We start from the raw sequence: 24,796 nt of genomic DNA, 5'->3' as shown, positions 1-24,796 counted from the left end.
GAGGGATGTGGGGTATATCAGAGAGAGTTACAGTGAGGGGTGTGGGGTATATCAGAGAGTGTTACAGTGAGGGGTGTGGGGTATATCAGAGAGAGTTACAGTGAGGGGTGTGGGGTATATCAGAGAGTGTTACAGTGAGGGGTGTGGGGTATATCAGAGAGTGTTACAGTGAGGGGTGTGGGGTATATCAGAGAGTGTTACTGTGAGGGGTGTGGGGTATATCAGAGAGTGTTACAGTGAGGGGTGTGGGGTATATCAGAGACTGTTACAGTGAGGGGTGTGGGGTATATCAGAGAGTGTTACAGTGAGGGGTGTAGGGTATATCAGAGAGTTACAGTGAGGGGTGTGGGGTATATCAGAGAGTGTTACAGTGAGGGGTGTGGGGTATATCAGAGAGTGTTACAGTGAGGAGTGTGGGGTATATCAGAGAGTGTTACAGTGAGCGGTATATCAGAGAGTGTTACAGTGAGGGGTGTGGGGTATATCAGAGAGAGTTACAGTAAGGTGTGTGGGGTATATCAGAGAGTGTTACAGCGAGGGGTGTGGGGTATATCAGAGAGTGTTACAGTGAGGGGTGTGGGGTACATCAGAGAGTGTTACAGTGAGGGGTGTGGGGTATATCAGAGAGTGTTACAGTGAGGGGTGTGGGGTATATCAGAGAGTGTTACAGTGAGGGGTGTGGGGTATATCAGAGACTGTTGCAGTGAGGAGCGTGGGGTATATCAGAGAGTGTTACAGTGAGGGGTGTGGGGTATATCAGAGAGTGTTACAGTGAGGGGTGTGGGGTATATCAGAGACTGTTGCAGTGAGGAGCGTGGGGTATATCAGAGAGTGTTACAGTGAGGGGTGTGGGGTATATCAGAGTGTCACAGTGAAGGGTGTGGGGTATATCAGAGTGTTACAGTGAGGGGTGTGGGGTACATCAGAGAGTGTTACAGTGAGGGGTGTGGGTATATCAGAGAGTGTTACAGTGAGGGGTGTGGAGTATATCAGAGAGTGTTACAGTGAGGGGTGTGGGGTATATCAGAGAGTGTTACAATGAGGGGTGTGGGGTATATCAGAGAGTGTTACAGTGAGGGGTGTGGGGTATATCAGAGAGTGTTACAGTGAGGGGTGTGGGGTATATCAGAGAGAGTTACAAAGAACAAAGAACAAAGAAATGTACAGCCGGATAACGGGGCTGGCGGGACGGAGAACCGGGTACAGGACATTAAACCGATGATCATTTTCCAAGAGAATTATCATGGCAAGATACTGATTAATCCATTGATCACTAACGGTATGAATAAATCTTTTAACGTCCCACAATAATATGTATTTAGAAATATTTTCCATGTCTATGATACCAGCAATTATATCGCAGGATTTAATTCCATTCATCATAGTTGTGCCATGCTCGAATACAAACAAACAAAGAAATGTACAGCACAGGAACAGGCCCTTCGGCCCTCCAAGCCCGTGCCGACCATGCTGCCCGACTAAACTACAATCTTCTACACTTAAACCTATGCCCCCTAGTAATTGACACCTCTACCCTGGGGAAAAGCCTCTGACTATCTACTCTGTCTATGCCCCTCATAATTTTGTAGACCTCTATCAGGTCGCCCCTCAACCTCCGTCGTTCCAGTGAGAACAAACCGAGTTTATTCAACCGCTCCTCATAGCTAATGCCCTCCATACCAGGCAACATTCTGGTAAATCTCTTCTGTACCCTCTCTAAAGCCTCCACATCCTTCAGGTAGTGTGGCGACCAGAATTGAACACTATGCTCCAAGTGTGGCCTAACTAAGGTTCTATACAGCTGCAACATGACTTGTCAATTCTTATACTCAATGCCCCGGCCAATGAAGGCAAGCATGTTGAATGCCTTCTTGACTACCTTCTCCACCTGTGTTGCCCCTTTCAGTGACCTGTGGACCTGTACACCTAGATCTCTCTGACTTTCAATACTCTTGAGGGTTCTACCATTCACTGTATATTCCCTACCTGCATTAGACCTTCCAAAATGCATTACCTCACATTTGTCCGGATTAAACTCCATCTGCCATCTCTCCGCCCAAGTCTCCAAACAATCTAAATCCTGTTGTATCCTCTGGCAGTCCTCATCGCTATCCGCAATTCCACTAGCCTTTGTGTCGTCTGCAAACTTACTAATCAGACCAGTTACATTTTCCTCCAAATCATTTATATATACTACAAACAGCAAAGGTCCCAGCACTGATCCCTGCGGAACACCACTGGTCACAGTCCTCCAATTAGAAAAGCATCCTTCCATTGCTACTCTCTGCCTTCTATGACATAGCCAGTTCTGTATCCACCTTGCCAGCTCACCCCTGATCCCGTGTGACTTCACCTTTTGTACTAGTCTACCATGAGGGACCTTGTCAAAGGCCTTACTGAAGTCCATATAGACAACATCCACTGCCCTACCTGCATCAATCATCTTTGTGACCTCCTCGAAAAACTCTATCAAGTTAGTGAGACACGACCTCCCCTTCACAAAACCATGCTGCCTCTCACTAATACGTCAATCTGCTTCCAAATGGGAGTAGATCCTCTCCAGTATTCTCTCAAAGAATTCTCTCCAGTAATTTCCCTACCACTGAAGTAAGGCTCACCGGCCTGTAGTTCCCTGGATTATCCTTGCTACCCTTCTTAAACAGAAGAACAACATTGGCTATTCTCCAGTCCTCGGGGACATCACCTGAAGACAGTGAGGATCCAAATATTTCTGTCAAGGCCTCAGCAATTTCCTCTCCAGCCTCCTTCAGTATTCTGGGGTCGATCCCATCAGTGAGGGGTGTGGGGGTATTTCAGACAGTGTTACAGTGAGGGGTGTGGATTATAATACTAATCGCTTATTGTCACAAGTCGGCTTCAATGAAGTTGCTGTGAAAGGCCCCTAGTCGCCACATTCCGGCGCCTGTTCGGGGAGGCCGGTACGGGAATTGAACCCGCGCTGCTGGCATTGTTGTGCATTGCAAGCCAGCTGGAGTATTGAGCACAGTTCCCGTAACAGCCTCCCCGAACAGGCGCCGGAATGTGGCGACTAGGGGGCTTTTCACAGTAACTTCATTTGAAGCCTACTTGTGACAATAAGCGATGTTCATTTCATTTTCATAAGCCCAACCGTGCTAAACCAGCCCCAGACAAGAGTATTAAAGTTATTCGATGAGAGGGTATTAAAATCAGGGGTTTCATGCCTCCCTTGCTCTCTTCTAGTGCTCTTTGTGTTCTTGTTCGGTCTTGTACCCCCCCCACCCCCCACCCCCACAGAACGGGTTTAATCCTTACTTGTTTTTTGTTTTGATTCTCCAACTCACAAGGACGCCGATGATGAGCACGGCGACCAGCAGTGCACCCCCGATAGCTGCCAGTATCACCCCCGTCACTGTCCCTCCACTGTCGTCCTTCTCTAATGCCAGGTTTCTGGTCGTGAGGAATGGATTGCTCGTCTCTGTTGGATACAAACACGAAAAACATCAGGAAGGATGAGCAATACAACTGCTCACCCTTGAGCGCAGAATCACAGCTCTCCCGATTACCTAGCCACCCCAAACCATGAGCCCAATTTGAATTTTAAATAATTAGATTAACACAAAGAATGGAGGTCTTCTCTTGTGTGAGGAGGTGAATGGTTCTTCTCTGTACAGCAGAGAAAGATGTCAGGACAGAAGGTGCCAATGCCAGATTTGCAGATGGCCCTCAAATAGGTGGGACAGTAATTTGCAATGAGGACTTTAGAGATGGATGTCGAACGGGAAGGTGTGCGGGCCAGGTGGAGTTTAACCTGGGCAGGTGCGAAGTTGTCCATTTTGGTCGGCAAAATGGAAAGGCGACTTCTTATCTCAACGGAGAGAAACTTCAGGGGGACAGAATCGGTCGTCCTCGCACCCGTTTCGCGCCGTCCTGAAACGCAACGGCGTTCACGACGGCGCGAACACTCAAGTCTCCATTTCGGAGAATCGCGCCCAGGGAGTCTCAGTGCAGAGGGATCTGAGCGTCCTTGCGTATAAACCACAGCATGCAGGTGCAGCATGTAATAAGGAAGGTAAATGGAATTTGGGCCTTTATATCGCAAGGAATAGAGTATAAAGGTCGGGAAGTGATGTTGCAACTGTACATGGCATTGGTGAGACGGCACCTGGAATATTGAGCACAGTTTTGGTCCCCTTATTTGAGGAGGGATGTAGTGACATTGGAGGCAGTTCAGAGGAGGTTCACTAGCTTGATTCCAGAGACGAGGGGTTTGTCGTACGAGGAGCGATTGCACAGTTTAGGCCGGCATTCTCTAGAATTCAGAAGAATGAGGGGCGATCAAATCGAGGTATACACGATGATAAAAGGGGTGGATAAAGTAGACACGGAGCAGATGCTTCCTCTTGTGGGGCGTTCGAGAACGAGAGGTCACAGTCTTAGAGAAGAGGCGGCAGATTGAAAAGAGAGAGAAGGAACTGCTTCCCCCAAAGGGTTGTGCACCTGTGGAATTCGCTGCGCAGAGCGCGGTGGACGCTGGGAGGAAATAGACAGACGTTTAATTGGTGAAGGTAGAAGGGTTACGGACTACGGGCAGGACGGTGGAGTTGAGGCCAAGGGGAGATCAGACACAATTGAATTGAATGGTGGAGCGAGTTTCCGTGATCTGGAAGGGAGGTGGGAGCAGATTTGTTGAGCCACAGCTGACATCTGATTGGTCCCTTGGTGATCAAAGTATGTAAAAGATAGTTTAGTGACAACTGCGAAATAAACGAGTGACTTGGAGCAGCGAGATCAGGACACAAAATGTGCATTAAAGCATCTCTCCCCACTCGCCAACGTTTATCCACCTTCAAACTCTCACCAGGACAAAGTGCCCGCGTGGCATGTACCTGGTCTGCGTGGTTCACATTGAGGACCTGTCGGACATTGACAGTCCTTGGCACAACATATCTTACCAATGGCAATGCAAGAAGACGATGGAGTGTGTGCCTCAGTCCTGTTGTAACCGCTCAAACATGGGCAGGAGACAGAGGCCTCGGCTTCGGAGTGACTGTTGGCGGGGCATTTGGTGCAGTTTCCATGCCCGACCTCGTCCTTGAAGTATCCAATTTTACAGGCTGAGCGAGGAACAGGACAAATGAATAAAGTGTAAGCATCAAATCAAATTCAAAGGATTGAGGGAGCGACTTTCATTTGTATTTAGATTTATTGTTACGTGTTCCGGGGTACAGTGAAAAGGTGGGGGGTGGGCCATGGAAGCACAGTGGTCAGCACTGTTGCTACACAGCGCCGGGGACCCGGGTTCGATTCCCGGCTCGGGTCACTGTCTGTGCGGAGTCTGCACGTTCTCCCCCCCGTGTCTGCGTGGGTTTCCTCCGGGCGCTCCGGTTTCCTCCCACAAGTCCCCGAAAGACGTGCTTGTTGGGTGAATTGGACATTCTGAATTCTCCCTCCGTGTACCCGAACAGGCGCCGGAATGTGGCGATGAGGGGATTTTCACAGTAACTTCATTGCAGTGTTAATGTAAGCCTACTTGTGACACAAATAAAGATTACTATAAAAGTATTGTTCCGGGTACAGTCCCGGCAGACTGTTCCATACATGAAAAACGTAGGACATACGATAAATGCACAATGTAAATACACAGACACAGACATCAGGTGACGCATACGTAGTACTACTCAGTAGAGAAGATGTGTGACGAGATCAGTTCAGTCCATACAAGGGTCATTTAGGAGTCTGGTGACAGCGGGGAAGAAGCTGTTTTTGAGTCTGTTCGTGCGCGTTCTCAGACTTCTGTATCTCCTGCCCGATGGAAGAAGTTGGAAGAGGGAGTAAGCCAGGTGGGAGGGGTCTTTGATTACGCTGTCCGCTTTCCCCAGGCAGCGGGAGGTGTAGACAGAGTCAATGGATGGGAGGCGGGTTCGTGTGACGGACTGGGCAGTGTTCACATTCTTCCCAGTCTCTGGCAATCAGAATCCCTAAAATGCAGAAGGAGGCCATTCGGCCCATTGAGTCTGCACCAACCCTTTAATAGACCCCACCGTAACCCCACTTTTGTGAGGGCCACGAAGAATCCAGCACGAGTTTTAAGGATACAAAGAAATAACATTTATTTACAATAACATATATATACACACAACAGCAGCAGCAACTTCGCTTGCTGCTCACTCCTTGCTGGCTGGTTCCAAACTGGTCAGCTTTATTTATACAGGGAGTCTGCTAATGATTTCTCCGCCCCCCCCCCTCATTGGGGAAGCTCATTCTCCCACAGGATTGTGGGATTGGCATTAGTCCCCAGCCAATGGTAAGCAGGCAGGTTATAACACCCACCTAACCTTTGGACACTAAGGGCAATTTAGCACGGCCAATCCACCTAACCTGCACGTCTTTGGGCTGTGGGAGGAAACCGGAGCACCCGGAGGAAACCCACGCACACACGGTGGGGGGGGGGGGGAACGTGCAGACTCCGCACAGGCAGGCACCCGAGGCCGGAATCAAACCGGGGTCCCCGCCGCTGTGAAGCAACAGTGCTAACCACTGTGCCGCCCACCAATCTCCCGAGTTTCCCATTGGATTTGTCAGTGACTATCTAAATATTTATGGACCCTGGTTCTGATCCGCCCCCGCACGTGTGGAGGAACCATCTTCTCCATGACTAGCCTCTCCAGGATCCCAGGTTCGATTCCCGGGCTTGGGTCACTGTCTGTGCGGAGTCTGCACGTTCTCCCCGTGTGTGCGTGGGTTTCCTCCGGGTGCTCCGGTTTCCTCCCACGGGCCACGGATGTGCAGGTAAACAAAGAAGTTTGAGTTTGGAGGAAGAAGGAAAGATCGTAGTCTTGGGAAAGACCCAATCGGAATAGAAATGAGCCAAGCCTTTTCTTGTCCCCCGTCCAGAGTGGGAGAAATGATTTTCGAGAACTCCCTGTCATTTCAGTTCAGGGCCAAACATCTTGGACAGAATTGGATTGTCTGAAAATCTGAGGTTTAAAGTCAGGCTCCAGCTAATGACATCTTTCCACGAGTTGCACAACCACTTCCACATTACTGTCAGTCACAGTCCCTAAAAGATAACTTGTTGAGACTGGCGCCCACTGTGTGTTGAAATGCAGTATTCACGATGCAAAAACAGCCCTCCCACACTCTGCTACTGAGATTGGTTAGCCTTATACAGACTCTGCGTTACCATACCCCGACCATACTGATGCATACAATGAGACTGTAATAATATAATAATCTTTATTAGTGTCGCAAGTAGGCTTACATTAACACTGCAATGAAGTTACTGTGGAAATCCCCTCGTCGCCACATTCTGGCGCCTGTTCGGGTACGCGGAGGGAGAATTCAGAATGTCCAATTCACCCTACAAGCACGTCTTTCGGGGACTTGTGGGAGGAAACCGGAGCGCCCGGAGGAAACCCACGCACACACGGGGAGAACGTGCAGACTCCACACAGACAGTGACCCAAGCCGGGAATCGAACCCGGGACCCTGGCGCTGTGAAGCAACAGTGCTAACCACTGTCTACCGTGCTATCAATCCCCACCGTGAACATAGTCAACAACTGAACAGCCTCTGCAGTGGAGAATCTAAAGGTTTACCGCCTTTTGAGGGAAGCGATTTCTCCCCATCTCCTTCCTACGTGACAGATCCCGTATTCGGAGTCTGCGTTCCCAAGTCCCAGGCCTCCTAGTCAGGGAAACACCCTCCCAGCATGAAAAGCCTGTTGAGAGTGTTACATATCTCAATTCGATCACCTTGTCTTCTTCTAAACGCGAGGACATATCGGCCGAATCTACTCAATCTTTCAAAGGACAATTCGCTCAACCCAGGAATCAGTGCAGCGAACCTTCACTCCACTCCCAAGAACCCGTCCATTCCAAGGTACAGAAACCAAAATTGCACACTATCCTCGGGGTGTGGTCCCACCAAGGCTCTACACCCTGTTGAGAAACCTCAGTGATTGGGACATGTTCCAGAGTGCATGGTATTACCACGGTTAGAAACAACATAGATAATTGTCCACAGCGTGATATTGAGTAATGGAGTGAGATCCCAAAGGCCTACACAGCCAATCAAGTACTTTCTCTTGAGGTGTAGCCTCTCTGGCACTATTGGAAAACATCGCGGCCAATCTGTGCACAGTAACCTCCCATAAACAACAAGTAGATGAACGACCAGATCATAGAAACATAGAATTTACAGTGCCGAGGGAGACCATTTGGCCCATCGAGTCTGCACCGGCTCTTGGAAAGAGCGCCCTATCCCCGTTACCTAGTAACCCCACCATGCCGGTTGGACACCAAGGGGCAATTTAGCGTGGCCAATCCACCTAACCTGCACATCTTTGGACTGTGGGAGGAAACCGGAGCACCCGGAGGAAACCCACGCACACACGGGGGAGAACTTGCAGACTCCACACAGACAGTGACCCGAGCCGGGAATCGAACCCGGGTCCCTGGGGCTGTGAGGCAGCAGTGCTAACCACTGTGCCACCGTGCGGCCCAGTTAATCGGTACCCGGTGTGGCGTGAGGTCAACCAAGAGACCATGAGGATTCCTCTCCTTCAAAATAGTGACTGTGGAATCTTTGGCATCCACTTAAGAGGGTCCCGGGTTAAACATCTCATTGGTACTACACCGAGATTATGTCCTTGAGTTTCTGCAGTGGGACATGGACCCATTGACGTCCTGACTCGGAAGCGAGAGAGAGGTGCCGGTCAGCTGACACTTTACAACATGTCCACAATCTGCCTCACCCCAGCAATGAAGATTAAAAGTCTATCTTCAAATTCTTTTACGGTGACACCAGGTTTAGTTTTGACAATCTGGTCGCCAATAGAAACAAGGGAAGAGACAGAAGGAGTTTGGCAGTTCGGTCTTGGTGGTGAGTGAGTCAGTGTGGCTGAACTCAGCACAGTCAGGAGGACCCAGCGCCTGCAGAGAAAATTAAATGTGGTCTCATTAAGGACTTGTTAATCTAAGTGGAGAGCTCATGCGCTCTAGTTGGCGGCACACATCTCGGATTCACGAACGTCATTCATTTCAACACTGCCCCATACCCAACCTCCACCTAAACCCCCCCCGTCGATCCAGACCCAGGAACTGAATCAAGCATCAGGCACCAGAAAGACTACATTTTTCATTCTTGCCTTCTGTGTAACAGAGACAGCAGACTGAGAAATGGGAGTGGGTGTAGAGGACACACCCTGGCCCTGGCTTTGAGGCATTTAAAAAAAAAAACATCCTTCCCAGTCATGCAGAGTCCCAGAGGTTTTAGAGCACAGAGTCCCTTCAGCTCACCCCGTCTGTGCTAACCATCGAGCACCTATCTATTCTAATTCCATTTAGAACATAGAAAATACAGCCCTTCGGCCCACGATGTTGTGACGAACTTTTGTCCTAGATTAAGGACAAATCAATCTACACCCCATCATTCTACCGTAATCCATGTACCTATCCAATAGCTGCTTGAAGGTCCCTAATGTTTCCGACTCAACTACTTCCACAGGCAGTGCATTCCATGCCCCCACTACTCTCTGGGTAAAGGACCTACCCCTGACACCCCCCCTATATCTTCCACCATTCACCTTCAATTTATGTCCCCTTGTAATGGTTTGCTCCACCCGGGAAAAAAGTCTCTGATTGAATACAGGAGTTGGGACGTCTTGTTGAAGTTGTACAAGACATTGGTACGGCCACACTTGGAATACTGTGTGCAGTTCTGGTCACCCTATTATAGAAAGGATATTATTAAACTAGAAAGAGTGCAGAAAAGATTTACTAGGATGTTACCGGGACTTGATGGTTTGAGTTATAAGGAGAGGCTGGATAGACTGGGACTTTTTTCCCTGGAGCGTAGGAGGCTTAGGGGTGATCTTATAGAGGTCTATAAAATAATGAGGGGCATAGATAAGGTAGATAGTCAACATCTTTTCCCAAAGGTAGGGGAGTCTAACACTAGAGGGCATAGGTTTAAGGTGAGAGGGGAGAGATTCAGAAGGGCCCAGAGGGGCAATTTCTTCACTCAGAGGGTAGTGAGTGTCTGGAATGTGCTGCCAGAGGTAGTAGTAGAGGCGGGTACAATTGTGTCTTTTAAAAAGCATTTAGATAGTTACATGGGTAAGGTGGGTATAGAGGGTTATGGGCCAAGTGCGGGCAACTGGGACTAGCTTAATGGTAAAAACTGGGTGGCATGGACTGGTTGGGCCGAAGGGCCTGTTTCCATGCTGTAAACTTCTATGATTCTATGACTGTCTACTCTATCTATTCCCCTGATCATCTTATAAACCTCTTATCAAGTCGCCCCTCATCCTTCTCCGTTCTAATGAGAAAAGGCCTAGCACCCTCAACCTTTTCTCGTAAGGCCTACTTTCCATTCCAGGCAACATGTGCAAAATCTCCTTTGCACCTTTTCCAAAGCTTCCACATCCTCCCTAAAATGAGGCGACCGGAACTGCACCCAGTACTCCAAATGTGGCCTTACCAAGGTTTTGTACAGCTGCACCATCACCTCACGGGTCTTAAATTCAATCCCTTAAATTCAATTCCCAGCACGGGGCCTGTAGCCTTGGCCGTTGTGGTGTTTCAAGAGCTCATCTATAAAATGCTTCTTAAATGTCGTGAGGGCCCCCACCACCCTTTACAGGCAGCGACCTCTGGGTGAGAAAGGTTTTTCCTCACACCCCCTCCAAACCTCCCCCCCCACTTACCGTCAATCTATGCCCCCTGGATATTGACCCCCTATCTATGCCCCTCATAATTTATACACCGCAATTAATTTTACACACCGCAGTCAGATTTCCACCCCCTTCAAGCCTTCTCTGCTCCAAGGAGCACAACTCCAGTCTATCCCAGTCTCGCTTGATAGCTGAAATAGGGTCCCAGGTTCGATTCCGGTGGGTCACTGTCTGGTGCGGAGTCTGCACATCCTGCCCGTGTGTGCGTGGGTTTCCTCCGGCTGCTCCGGTTTCCTCCCACAGTCCAAAGATGCGCCGGTTAGGTGGATTGGCCATGCTAAATTACCCTTAAGTGTCCAAAATTGCCCTTAGTATTGGGTGGGGTTACTGGGATAGGGTGGAGGTGTGGGCTTGGGTAGGGTGCTCTTTCCAAGAGCCGGTGCAGACTCGATGGGCCGAATGGCCTCCTTCTGCACTGTACGTTCAATGAAATACAGCTCCGGCATAACTTCTCTGCTCTTCTATTCAATGCCTCGGCTAATAAAGGCAAGTATTCCATATGCGTTCTTAACCACTTTATCTGCCTGTCCTGCCGTCTTCAGGGTTCTATACACATGCACACCAAGGTCCCTCTGTTCCTCTGTACGACCGAGCGTCCTATAATTCATTGTTTGTTCCCTTGCCGCATTAGTCCTCCAAAAATGCACCGCTGTACCCATCTGACCAGCCCGTCCACATTGTCCACTACTCCGGGGCCTACTTCCTCCATTCAAGATGTTGAATGTTAATACTGGGGATAGGAAACATTTCCATTTCAGGCATTCTTAACAGTAATAAACTCCCTCTACACTGTCCCCATCAAACACCCCCAGGACAGGGACAGCACGGGGTTAGATACAGAGTAAAGCTTCCTCGACACTGTCCCCATCAAACACTCCCAGGACAGGTACAGCACGGGGTTGGATACAGAATAAAGCTCCCTCTACACTGTCCCCATCAAACACTCCCAGGACAGGTACAGCACGGGGTTAGATACAGAGTGAAGCTCCCTCTACACTGCCCCCATCAAACACTCCCAGGACAGGTACAGCACGGGGTTAGATACAGAGTGAAGCTCCCTCTACACTGCCCCCATCAAACACTCCCAGTACAGGTACAGCACGGGGTTAGATACAGAGTAAAGCTCCCTCTACACTGTCCCCATCAAACACTCCCAGGACAGGTACAGCACGGGGTTGGATACAGAATAAAGCTCCCTCTACACTGTCCCCATCAAACACTCCCAGGACAGGGACAGCACGGGGTTAGATACAGAGTAAAGCTCCCTCTACACTGTCCCCATCAAACACTCCCAGGACAGGTACAGCACGGGATTAGATACAGAGTAAAGCTCCCTCTACACTGTCCCCATCAAACACTCCCAGGACAGGTACAGCACGGGGTTGGATACAGAATAAAGCTCCCTCTACACTGTCCCCATCAAACACTCCCAGGACAGGTACAGCACGGGGTTAGATACAGAGTGAAGCTCCCTCTACACTGTCCCCATCAAACACTCCCAGGACAGGTACAGCACGGGGTTAGATACAGAGTAAAGCTCCCTCTACACTGTCCCCCATCAAACACTCCCAGGACAGGTACAGCACGGGGTTAGATACAGAGTGAAGCTCCCTCTACACGGTCCCCATCAAACACTCCCAGGACAGGTACAGCACGGGGTTAGATACAGAGTAAAGCTCCCTCTACACTGTCCCCATCAAACACTCCCAGGACAGGTACAGCACGGGGTTAGATACAGAGTGAAGCTCCCTCTACACTGTCCCCATCAAACACTCCCAGGACAGGTACAGCACAGGGTTAGATACAGAGTGAAGCTCCCTCTACACTGTCCCCATCAAACACTCCCAGGACAGGTACAGCACGGGGTTAGATACAGAGTGAAGCTCCCTCCTCTCTGACATTTCCCATTTGCAACTCCCACCCTGCGGTTTGTCACCCCAGTCGGTGAAATGCAAATATTCCACATTCGAATCAGTGGCCTGCGCCAGTGTGGGAACGCTCCTTCAGACTTGGCTCTCAGGCGCTGCATGACCACGGAGCCAGGCACAGCGGAGCCAGAATAAATCGCAAGGAGGCCTGAAGCCGGAAGAATGGAGCCTCGGTCCCCCAGTCCCAGCCTGCCCCATCCTGTTTCCTGCTCTGTGGTCAGAAGCTTGTGCCCCCTCTTTCCACTGAATCAGCTAAGTCTCTGGCAGCGGCAAAGTATTTTCAACCGCAGTCCCTGAATCAGCCAGCGAGGGGCTTACTCCTCGCCGCAGGGTTGGAGGGAGGGGTGGCGGGGGAGGCTTTGTGTTGCCATCCCTTTGCAGTTTTCCGCTTCAGCCGAGTCGGAATTGTCCGTCTCCGAATTTCCAGAGGACCGGAGCAGTGACTCAACCGTTTGCAAACAAGTTACATCGAAATCAAATCATGTCAAGCTCCTTGGGGGCTGGTCAAAGAGCATTGCAGATCTAGAACATAGAACATACAGTGCAGAAGGAGGCCATTCGGCCCATTGAGCTGCACCGACCCACTCAATCCCTCACTTCCATCCTATCCCCCTAACCCAATAACCCTTCCTGACCATTTTTGGACACGAAGGGGCAATTTAGCGCGGCCAATCCACCTAATTTGCACGTCTTTGGACTGTGGAAGGAAACCGGAGCACCCGGAGGAAACCCACGCACACACGGGGGAGACTCCACACAGACAGTGACCCAGCGGGGAATCGAACCTGGGACCCTGGCGCTGTGGAGCCGCAGTGCTATCCACTTGTGCTACCGTGCTGCCCCATGTGGTCCGGAGTGCGGTGTGTTCTGAGCAAGGTACAGCCGGCTACGGACCCCTCCGCTCAAGAAGGAGAGCCTCAGAACGTCCTTAAATGCTCCCCAGCCAATGAAGCACTATCAAAGTGTAGACAGTGCAATGGAGAGATGTGCGGCATTCAATTTAAGCACAGCAAGATTCCAAAGCAGCAATGTGCCAAATAACCAGGTGGTCTTCTTTTTTTCTTTTAATCAACATTTTATTGAGGTATTTTTTGGTATTATAACGACAACACAATAATCAATGTACATGAAACTATAAACATAGTGTAAAAGCCATCTCCCTCCCTTACAGGTCCCACCTTTATTAACCCCCTACTCTAAGCTGAACTAACCTCCCCCTTCTGCTGACGATTAATTTTCCGCGAAGAAGTCGACGAACGGTTGCCACCTCCGGGCGAACCCTAAGGCAAATGGAATTGTGTCCTTCATTGCTAGAGGGATGGAGTTTAAGACTAGGGAGGTTATGCTGCAATTGTATAAGGTGTTAGTGACGCCACACCTGGGGTATTGTGTTCAGTTTTGGTCTCCTTACTTGATAAAGGACGTACTGGCACTGGAGGGTGTGCAGAGAAGATTCACTAGGTTAATCCCAGAGCTGAAGGGGTTGGATTACGAGGAGAGGTTGAGTAGACTGGGACTGTACTTGTTGGAATTTAGAAGGATGAGGGGGGATCTTAGAGAAACATATAAAATTCTGAAGGGAATAGATAGGATAGATGCGGGCAGGTTGTTTCCACTGGCGGGTGAAAGCAGAGCTAGGGGGCATAGCCTCAAAATAAGGGGAAGTAGATTTAGGACTGAGTTTAGGAGGAACTTCTTCACCCAAAGGGTTGTGAATCTATGGAATTCCTTGCCCAGTGAAGCAGTAGAGGCTCCTTCATTAAATGTTTTTAAGATAAAGATAGATTTTTTTTTTTGAAGAATAAAGGGATTAAGGGTTATGGTGTTCGGGCCGGAAAATGGAGCTGAGTCCACAAAAGATCAGCCATGATCTCATTGAATGGTGGAGCAGGCTCGAGGGGCCAGATGGCCTACTCCTGCTCCTAGTTCTTACGTTCTTATGTTCTAACAGTGACCCTCTCAAGGCGAACTTGATTTTCTCCAAACAGAGAAAGCTAGCCATGTCCGATAGCCAGGTCTCCGACTTCGGGGGCTTTGAGTCCCTCCAAGCTAGCAGTATCCGTCTCCGGGCTACCAGGGAAGCAAAGGCCAGAACGTCTGCCTCTTTCTCCTCCTGGATTCCCGGGTCTTCCGACATCCCGAAAATCGCCACCTCTGGACTCGGTGCCACCCTTGTTTTTAACACCGTGGACATGACTTCCGCAAACCCCTGCCAAAATCCCCTAAGCTTCGGACATGCCCAGAACATGTGGACATGGTTCGCTGGTCCTCCCGCACATTTTACACACCTGTCTTCCACCCCAAAGAATCTGCTCATCCGGGCCACTGTCATGTGAGCCCGGTTGACGACTTTAAATTGTATCAGGCTGAGCCAGGCACATGTTGCGGATGCGTTCACTCTGCTCAACGCATCATCCCATAGACCATCCTCTATCTCTCCCCCCAGCTCCGCCTCCCACTTGCGCTTCAGCTCCTCGGTCTGCGTCTCCTCCGACCTCATAAGCTCCTTGTAAATGTCAGAGACGGTCCCTTCTCCTACCCACCCTCTGGAAACGACCCTGTCCTGACTCCCCCTTAGCGGTAGGAGCGGGAAGGTTGACACCTGTTTACATAGGAAGTCCCACACCTGCAGATACCGGAATTAGTTTCCCCTCGCCAACCCAAACTTCTCCTCCAGCGCCCTCATACTCGGAAAGCTCCCCTCTATAAACATATCCCCCATCCTCTCAATCCCCGCTCTCTGCCGTATCCGGACCCCCCCATCCATACTTCCCGGGGCAAACCGGTGATTATTACAGATTGGGGACCAGACCGATGCTCCCTCTGCTCCCACATGCCACCTCCCCTGGCCCCCAGACTCTCAGGGCCGCCACCACCACGGGACTGGTGGAGTACCGTGCCAGCGGGGATGGCAGTGGCGCAGTTACCAACGCCCCCAGACTGGTGCCCTTGCATGAAGCCGCCTCCAAAACGCTCCCATGCCGACCCCTCCCCCACCACCCACTTCCTGGTCATGGCTATATTCGCCGCCCAGTAATAGTTACTAAAATTTGGCAGCGCCAGCCCGCCCTCTCCCCGACTCCGCTCAGGCATTACCTTCCTTACCCGCGGGGTCTTGCCCGCCCAGACGAAGCCAGTGATCACTTTGTTGACCCGTTTAAAAAAGGACCGCGGAATAAAGATGGGGAGACATTGAAACACAAACAGGAATCTCGTGAGGACCGTCATCTTCACCGTCTGCACCCTCCCAGCTAATGACAACGGGCGGGCGTTCCACCTCTGAAAATCGTCCTTTATTGGATCTACTCGCCGGGCCAGATTTAATTTATGCAGCCGGTCCCATTCCCGCGCCACTTGAGTACCTAGGTATCTAAAGCTTCCCCCTACTAATCTAAACGGCAGCTCCCCTAATCGCCTCTCCAGTCCCCTCGCCTGGACCGCAAACATTTCAGGTGGTCTTATTTTTAATCGATGTTTGGTTGGGAGGGAAACCCTTCAACTGCAGCTTCATCGCCCCACAGGTTTCTTTCCTTACGACTAGACAGCTGGGGCCTCGGCTACAGGTGAGCGGCATCTCTGGCAGTGCAGGGCTCCCTCAGCGCCGCACGCGAGTGTCGGTGTTGCCAAGGCTCAAATTCATGCCCACCTGCCGCGGGGGCAAGTCGGCCCGCCATTGGTCCGAGACCACCCCCCCCACACTGGAGTTCAAGTGGCATCCTCGCTCAGTGCACACGGCGGCACTGAGGCGCGTTGGAGCACCGAGGCACGGGTCCAATTGGCTGTCTGCGTTAGGAGATCTCAGCCCGTGGGAGGACAGGATTGTACTCCCTTGGGAAAGAGAGGGACCGAAACAGTCAGAGTTCCTGATACTGAGACCCCCCCCCATGGAAGGACAGGCTGTGATGCCATCACGGTGGAATAGCCTGCACATAACTCACTGCCTGCACTTGTGTACAGTGTGTGGCCATCTCGGAACGACACAGGCGACACCCAGAGGAGCCCATACTTCACCAGCGCAGTTTAATAAGGACAAGGGGGATCCACACCGAGTAACATAAGAACAAAGTTTTACCTACACGAATGATATACATACTAACTGGGTTCCTCCTTACTGGCCGACCTTGTACACAGAGGTTAATTGAGGTACCCTGCCCCTAGCGAGGAGCACGGGGACGACGAGCATCCCCATCCCGTTGGTCCCGTGCGGGATATTACACGCAGCGCCTTCAGGCAGGCAAAACAACAACAACTTGCATTTAAGTGGCTGCCTTCTTCTAGCAAAACGTCCCCTTGACAACCACCGTTTGCGGCTCCGATAGGCAGATTCTTTTGGTCCCTCAGAGAATAACGGGATATGGGGAGGGGCTGGAAAATGGAGTCAAGGCCTCACTGCAGTCACGATAGTATCGGGTAGCGAGCAGACTCAATGGGCCGAGTGGTCCTCTTCAGTTGCAATTTCCAATCTGACGTTCTGATGCCCAAGGGGCCTGGCCAGAGGGTATTTAAATTATGTTTGACATTGAGGGACCTAACTGCTCACCTCAAGAAATATTCAGATAGGTTCAAAGGGAAGGTTCGGTCAGAAAATTCCGGAGATTAGCACCGAAACAGCTAAGGTCATGGCTGCCAGTGGTGTGGGGCAGGATATCGGGCCAGAGGTGGAGTAGCACAGGTTTCTGAGACGGTTGTAGGGGCTGGAGGAGGTTACAGAGATAGGGAGGGTTATCGGGGCTGGAGGAGGTTACAGAGATAGGGAGGGTTGTAGGGGGCTGGAGGAGGTTACAGAGATAGGGAGGGTTGTAGGGGGGTGGAGGAGGTTACAGAGTTAGGGAGGGTCGTAGGGGCTGGAGAAGGTTACAGAGATAGGGAGGGTTGTAGGGACTGGAGGAGATCACAGAGTAAGGGAGGGTTGTATGAGCTGGAGGTGGTTATATAGACAGGGAGGGTTGTAGGGACTGAAAGGGGGTGACAGAGATAGGGAGGGTTGTAGGGGCTGGCGGAGCTTACAGAGATAGAGAGGGTTGTAGGGGCTGGAGGAGGTAGAGAGAGAAGGAGGGTTGTAGAGTCTGGAGGAGGTTATATAGATAGGGAGGGTTGTAGGGGCTGAAGGAGGTTACATAGAGAGGGAGGGATGTAGGGGCAGGAGGAAGTTATAGAGATAGGAAGGGTTGTAGGGGCTGGAGGAGGTTACAGAGATAGGGAGGGTTGGAGGGGTTACAGAGATAGGGAGGGTTGTAGGGGCAGGAGGAAGTTACAGAGATAGGGAGGGTTGTCGGGGCTGGAGCGGGTTACAGAGATAGGGAGGGTTGTAGGGGCTGGAGGAGGTTACAGAGACAGAGAGGGTTGGAGGAGGTTAGCGAAATAGGGAGGGTTGTAGGGGCAGGAGGAAGTTACAGAGATAGGGAGGGTTGCAGGGGCTGGAGGAGGTTAGCGAGATAGGGAGGGTAGAGACCATGAAACACCATGAAAAGTGCAAAGGTTTGCCGGTTAGGTGAATTGGCCATGCTAATATTGCCCAAAAGGTTAGGTGGGATAATGGAGATAGGTACGGCGGATTGGGCCTGGATAGGGTGCTCTATTGGAGGAAGGTCCGATGCAAACACAATGGGCAGAGTGGCCTCCTTCTGCACTGTAGGGATTCTATCATTCTATTCTCTGATTCTATGAAAAAGTAATTTATATTTTGAAACAAGGCATTGCTTAACTGGGAGCCACCGTAGTTTGGCCGGCCCAGCAGCAGATGGGACTCTGGACATTTGAGTGAAGTAGAGAGAATGTTCCTCTCTCGACCTCCATGCTACTGAGCTCAGCCGCTGAAAACAATGAGGAGCTGAATGATTATCGACCAGGTTAACACTGCTGCTTCACGGCGCCGAGGACCCGGGTTCGATCCCTGCCCCGGGTCACTGTCCGTGTGGAGTTTGCACATTCATAGAATTCGTATTATCATAGAATTTGCAGTGCAGAAGGAGGCCATTCTGCCGTGTGAGATTACCCTTTAAGAAATGGGTGTTTAAGAAATGTATCTTTAAGAAATGGAGCTGCTCATGTTACTGGAGTGATGTCAGAGTGTGGGTGGAGCTGAGCTCTACTTCTGCTTTTTAGTTTCAGTTTGAGAAAGCTTGGGGGTGTCTGTGTTTTTCAGTGAGCTGTATCTGCGGTTGATCTCTGCCATCCAAAGACTATCCATGGATCATTTGGTGAACTCAGAATTGTAAAACCGTTTCAATATTGAATGTAAACCTAATGTGCTCCTGTTTGAAGGGTTGTTAAGTCTTTTGGGTGTAAAAGGATAGCATACAGGTTATTTAGTGTTTGGGGGTGTATTTGAATTAATGATTGCTAAGTTATTCACTGTTTGTTTTAAAAAGGTTAACTTGAGTTCATAGAATAAACATTGATTTGTTTTTAAAAAATACTCGTCCATTTCTGCTGTCCCACACCTGTAGAGTGGGCCGTGTGCTCCCCATACCACAATCTATTAAAAGTTGTGGGTCAGGTGAACTCCATGATACACTTTGGGGTTCTCTAAACCCTGGCCCGTAACAATTCTGCCCATCGAGTCTGCCGGCCCTTGGAAAGAGCGCCCCATTTAAGCCCACACCTCCACCCTATCTTCTAACACCTATTTGGACACTAAGGGGCAATTTAGCGTGGCCAATCCACCCGACAAGCACGTCTTTCGGGGACTTGTGGGAGGAAACCGGAGCACCCGGAGGAAACCCACGCAGACACGGGGAGAACGTGCAGACTCCGCACAGACAGTGACCCAAGCCGGGAATCAAACCCGAGACCCTGGCGCTGTGAAGCAACAGTGCTGGCCGCTGTGGTACCGTGCCGCCCTGCGTCTGCGTGGGTCTCACCCCCACAACCCAACAACAAGATGTGCAGGCGTAGGTGGATTGGCCACGCTACATTGTTCCTTCATCGGAAAAAAAGAAATGGGTACTCTAAATTTATAAAATTTAAAAAAAAAACAAGTTGGGATCATATTGGGAAAGACATAGAACATTACAGCGCAGTACAGGCCCTTCGGCCCTCGATGTTGTGCCGACCTGTGAAACCACTCTAAAGCCCATCTACACTATTCCCTTATCGTCCATATGTCTATCCAATGACCATTTGAATGCCCTTAATGTTGGCGAGTCCACTACTGTTGCAGGCAGGGCATTCCACGCCCTTACTACTCTCTCAGTAAAGAACCTACCTCTGACATCTGTCCTATATCTATCTCCCCTCAATTTAAAGGTATGTCCCCTCGTGCTCGACATCACCATCCGAGGAAAAAGGCTCTCACTGTCCACTCTATCTAATCCTCTGATCATCTTGTATGCCTCAATTAAGTCACCTCTTAACCTTCTTCTCTCTAATGAAAACAGCCTCAAGTCCCTCAGCCTTTCCTCATAAGATCTTCCCTCCATACCAGGCAACATTCTGGTAAATCTCCTCTGCACCCTTTCCAATGCTTCCACATTCTTCCTATAATGTGGCGACCAGAATTGCACGCAATACTCCAAATGCGGCCGCACCAGAGTTTTGTACAGCTGCAACATGACCTCATGGCTCCGAAACTCAATCCCTCTACCAATAAAAGCTAACACACCGTACGCCTTCTTAACAACCCTCTCAACCTGGGTGGCAACTTTCAGGGATCTATGTACATGGACGCCGAGATCACTCTACTCATCCACACAACCAAGAATCTTATCATTAGCCCAGTACTCTGTCTTCCTGTTATTCCTTCCAAAATGAATCACCTCACACTTTTCTGCATTAAACTCCATTTGCCACCTCTCAGCCCAGCGCTGCAGCTTATCTATATCCCGCTGTAACCTGGAACATCCTTCCGCACTGTCCACAACTCCACCGACTTTAGTGTCATCTGCAAATTTACTCACCCATCCTTCTACGCCCTCCTCCAGGTCATTTATAAAAATGACAAACAGCACTGGCCCCAAAACAGATCCTTGTGGTACACCACTAGTAACTGGACTCTAGTCTGAACATTTCCCATCAACCAGCTTCTTCCAGCTAGCCAATTTCTGATCCAAATTGCTAAATCACCCTGAATCCCATGCCTCTGTATTTTCTGCAATAGCCTACCGTGGGAACGTTATCAAACGCTTTACTGAAATCCATATACACATCAACTGCTTTACCCTCATCCACCTGTTTGGTCACCTTCTCAAAGAACTCAATAAGGTTTGTGAGGCACGACCTACCCTTCACAAAACCGTGTTGACTATCTCTAACCAACTTATTCCTTTCCAGATGATTATATATCCCATCTCTTATAAACCTTTCCAAGATTTTGCCCACAACAGAAGTAAGGCTCACTGGTCTATAGTTACCGGGGTTGTCTCTACTCCCCTTCTTGAACAAGGGGACAACATTTGCTACCCTCCAGTCTTCTGGCACTATTCCTGTAGACAAAGATGACTTAAAGATCAAAGCCAAAGGCTCAGCAATCTCCTCCCTAGCTTCCCAGAGAATCCTAGGATAAATCCCATCCGGCCCAGGGGACTTATCTATTTTCACACTTGCTAACACCTGCTCCTTATGAACCTCAAGCCCTTCTAGTCTAGTAGCCTGAATCTCACATGATTTTGATGATTGCAGGATGAGAAAAGCAATCAATGTTCCTCCTTCTGATGACCATCCAGTGGCTTCCACTGTGAATGTGAGAGTTGCTGTCATGGCTTCCTCTTCCCTTACATGGATTGTCTGTCAACACTAGTCAAATGGACTGCAAAGAGTATTCCTGATAGGAAAGTGATTGAAAGAGCCCTTACCTTTACAGGCGTCCCCCTCAGCTTGGTGACCCTCCCTGCAGACGCAGTGACCAGCGGAGGGTCCCCACACACCATCCAGGCCGCATCTCCTCAGCAGGTCGCCCTCTTGCAGCGCGTCGCTGACACACAGGCCCGGTACCAGTTCCCCGCCGCCCGTAACCTCGGGGTAGGCCGCCAGGCCGTCGCGGCTGTCCGGGCACCTCTTGTAATACACCCTGAAGGAACTGAGGAGGAGGCAGGGCCCGACGTAATCGAAGCCCAGCTGGAACTGCAAGTGGCGAACGGCGCCCAGGCTCTCCCCCACCACCGTGTTGAGGGAGGCCTTCAGCCTGGTCCAGTCGATGGGCCCGTCCAGGTACTCTTTGGGAAAGTGCTTCTCCCCCCTGATCGGGATCATGACGGACTGGTTGACCCTGGGCCTGGCATAGTCTCTGTCCGATTGGAAAACGTACAGGGCAAAACTCTCCCTGCACCCCTCCTGGGACAGGCAGCTGGAGAGAGCAAACTTCATGTCCAGGAAGACGTGGTGAGCGTTCCCAATGGGAATTGGTTCAGTCCACATGACCAGGGACCTCTCCTGAACCTCGGTGCTCACGGGACAGCTCTGATACACCAAGTGCGATGAATTGCTCTCCAGCGTAAACAGGTTGTCAGACCACTGTGGACACATTACAAGGCAACTGTTACAATCAACAATCTCACACACAGAAATCACAGCTGCAAATGGAGTAAAGACACATTATCAGCATTCAGAGGGAGCTTTATTCTGTATCTAACCCTGTGCTGTACCTGTCCTGGGAGTGTTTGATGGGGATAGTGTAGAGGGAGCTTTACTCAGTATCTAACCCCGTGCTGTACCTGTCCTGGGAGTGTTTGATGGGGACAGTGTAGAGGGAGCTTTACTCTGTATCTAACCCCGTGCTGTACCTGTCCTGGGAGTGTTTGATGGGGACAGTGTAGAGGGAGCTTTACTCTGTATCTAACCCCGTGCTGTACCTGTCCTGGGAGTGATTGATGGGGACAGTGTAGAGGGAGCTTTACTCTGTATCTAACCCCGTGCTGTACCTGTCCTGGTGTTGGATCTCCCCCCTCCAGCCAAACCTTGTTAAATACCGATGTTTTAATCTAGATGAGGTGCGACATACAAATGCAAATTGTTGCAATCATTTTTATGGTGAATAAGTTGAAATATTATCGGAAACGCGGGATGGTGAAACGGAAAGATGGGTGCCGGGGAAGTTCCAATTGCTTACCTTGGCATTCACCTTCAGCGGCCAGCTGTCCCTCCAAGAGTCAAACACGACCACTGCGAAAAGAAAGAGCTTGCGTAAGAAACCCACAAACGGATCACGTTTCCCAGCACCAATGGTCCCCTATCTCTCCATGTGTCACCATGTGAGCAAGTGTTTGAGGGCACTTTCCTGAAGTACAAATGTTTGTGTGCCTGTACACAGATGTCTGGGTGTCACTAATAATATAACAATCGCTTATTGTCACAAGTAGGCTTCAAATGAAGTTACTGTGAAAAGCCCCTAGTCGCCACATTCCGGCGCCTGTTCGGGGATGCCGGTACGGGAATTGAACCCGCGCTGCTGGCCTTGTTCTGCATTACAAGCCAGCTGTTTTGCCCACTGTGCTAAAACCAGCCCACTAAAGAGTTAATTTGGCACAGTACAAATTAAGTTGATTGAGATCGACTAAAGTATCCTCCTTTTATTCCTGAGCTTCGCTGGGGTACCGGCCATTCGCTGACTGTTACCTTCCTGCAGATTGCAGAGCATCGTGCACCAGCCCCGGTGTTGGAGGTTGTCTGGCGGTTCAACTCTGGGGAGCCTTCCGTGCTTTCGCTCCGGCCTGCACTCACTCACTTGCAGATAGACATCACTGTCGAAAGCTGGGAGCAGGAACCTTGGCCGATTCTCACCCCCACCCATTGCACACAAGCTCCCATTGATCCATGAATGAGGGACGACCAGATAGTCCGTATCCTAGGTGTTTGGTCGAGGGTTACCACCGCTGCTTCACAGCGCCAGGGACCCGGGTGCGATTCCGACCTCGGGTGATTGCCTGCGTGGAGTCTGCACGTTCTCCCCGTGTGTGCGTGGGTTTCCTCCGGGTGCTCCGGTTTCCTCCCGCAGTCCAAAGATGCGCGGGACAGGTGGATCGGCCGTGCTAAATTGTCCCTTCTTGTCCATAGATGTGCAGGTTCGGAGGGGTTACGGGGGATAGGGCAGGAGAGTGGGCCTAGGTTCAGAGTGCTCTTTCAGAGAATGCTTCCACAGCAGCTTAGAAAGAGGGAGGCAGCCAGGGGGATCGGGAAAGTAAATGATGGAGATGGGAACCTGGTTGGAGATTCAGCAGGGGTAAATAAGGCGTTTAGGGATTTCTACAGTAGGCTGTATAGGTCAGAACCCCCTACGGGACCGGAGGGGATGAGGCACTTTTTTGGGGGGCTAAATTTCCCAAAGGTGGACCGGGAGCTGGTAGAAGGGCTGGGAGCCCCGATCAGGTTGGAAGAGATAGTGGAGGGTGTGGTAGAGGTATTACGGTACCTGGTATTTTGGAGCACCATTGGTGGAAACTGTATGCTTTCTATTGGTTAAGATGTATGGTAGCTCCCCCCTGCTAGGCGGGGTATAAGAGCCCGTGCCGCCCCAGCAGCCTTCATTCTGTACCTGAGCTGCTGGGGGAAACATCTAGCTTATTAAAGCCTTCAGTTGGACTACAAACTCGCTTTAGTGGTCATTGATCGTGCATCAGAGGGTCTGAAGGCCATGCAGGCGGGTAAAGCCCCGGGGCTGGACGGGTACCCAGTGGAGTTTTATAAAAAGTTCTCTGTGATATTGGGGCCGGTGTTGATGAGGATGTTCAATGAGGCAAGGGAAAGAGGGGTGCTTCCCCCGACGATGTCTCTGGCCATGATTTCGCTGATTCTGAAGCGGGACAAGAACCCGGAGCTGTGTGGGTCCTACAGGCCGATATCCCTGTTGAATGTGGACGCCAAACTGCTGGCCAACATTTAGTCCTCCAGGATTGAGGATTGTGTTCCGTATGTTATTGGGGAGGACCAGACGGGGTTTGTTAAGGGTAGGCAGTTGGTGGCCAATGTAAGAAGGTTGTTAAATGTGATCATGATGCCCCCGGAAGATAGGGAGGTGAAGGTAGTGATCGCAATGGATGCAGAAAAGGCTTTTGATCGGATAGAATGGGACTATCTGTGGGAGGTACTGGGGTGGTTCGGATTTGGGCGGGGCTTTATTGACTGGGTCAAGTTGCTGTATCAGGCTCCTGTGGCAAGTGAACGGATGAATAGGACAACATCGGACTACTTTAGTCTGCACCGGGGGACGAGACAGGGA

General features: G+C 50.5%; 1 protein-coding gene across 3 annotated transcripts in view; it reads right to left on the bottom strand.

Annotated features, from left to right (window-relative positions):
* LOC140399897 (tyrosine-protein kinase receptor UFO-like) overlaps positions 1–24,796 on the bottom strand; it is a 49,326-nt gene that overhangs the window by 21,447 nt on the left and 3,083 nt on the right. For 2 of the 3 annotated variants that reach the window (XM_072489376.1, XM_072489377.1), the window contains exons 2-5: positions 22,691–22,743; positions 21,438–22,095; positions 4,935–5,096; positions 3,295–3,457 (exon numbers count right to left, since the gene is read on the bottom strand). In XM_072489376.1, coding sequence (XP_072345477.1) covers positions 3,295–3,457; positions 4,935–5,096; positions 21,438–22,095; positions 22,691–22,743 — 1,036 coding nt within the window. The remainder of the gene's footprint in view (positions 1–3,294; positions 3,458–4,934; positions 5,097–21,437; positions 22,096–22,690; positions 22,744–24,796) is intronic. The other variant, XM_072489379.1, reaches the window with a different exon arrangement.

The sequence above is a fragment of the Scyliorhinus torazame genome, chromosome 24 (assembly GCF_047496885.1).
Source record: "Scyliorhinus torazame isolate Kashiwa2021f chromosome 24, sScyTor2.1, whole genome shotgun sequence".
Taxonomy (NCBI): Eukaryota; Metazoa; Chordata; class Chondrichthyes; order Carcharhiniformes; family Scyliorhinidae; genus Scyliorhinus; species Scyliorhinus torazame.
This window is presented reverse-complemented; position numbering and strand designations above follow the sequence as displayed.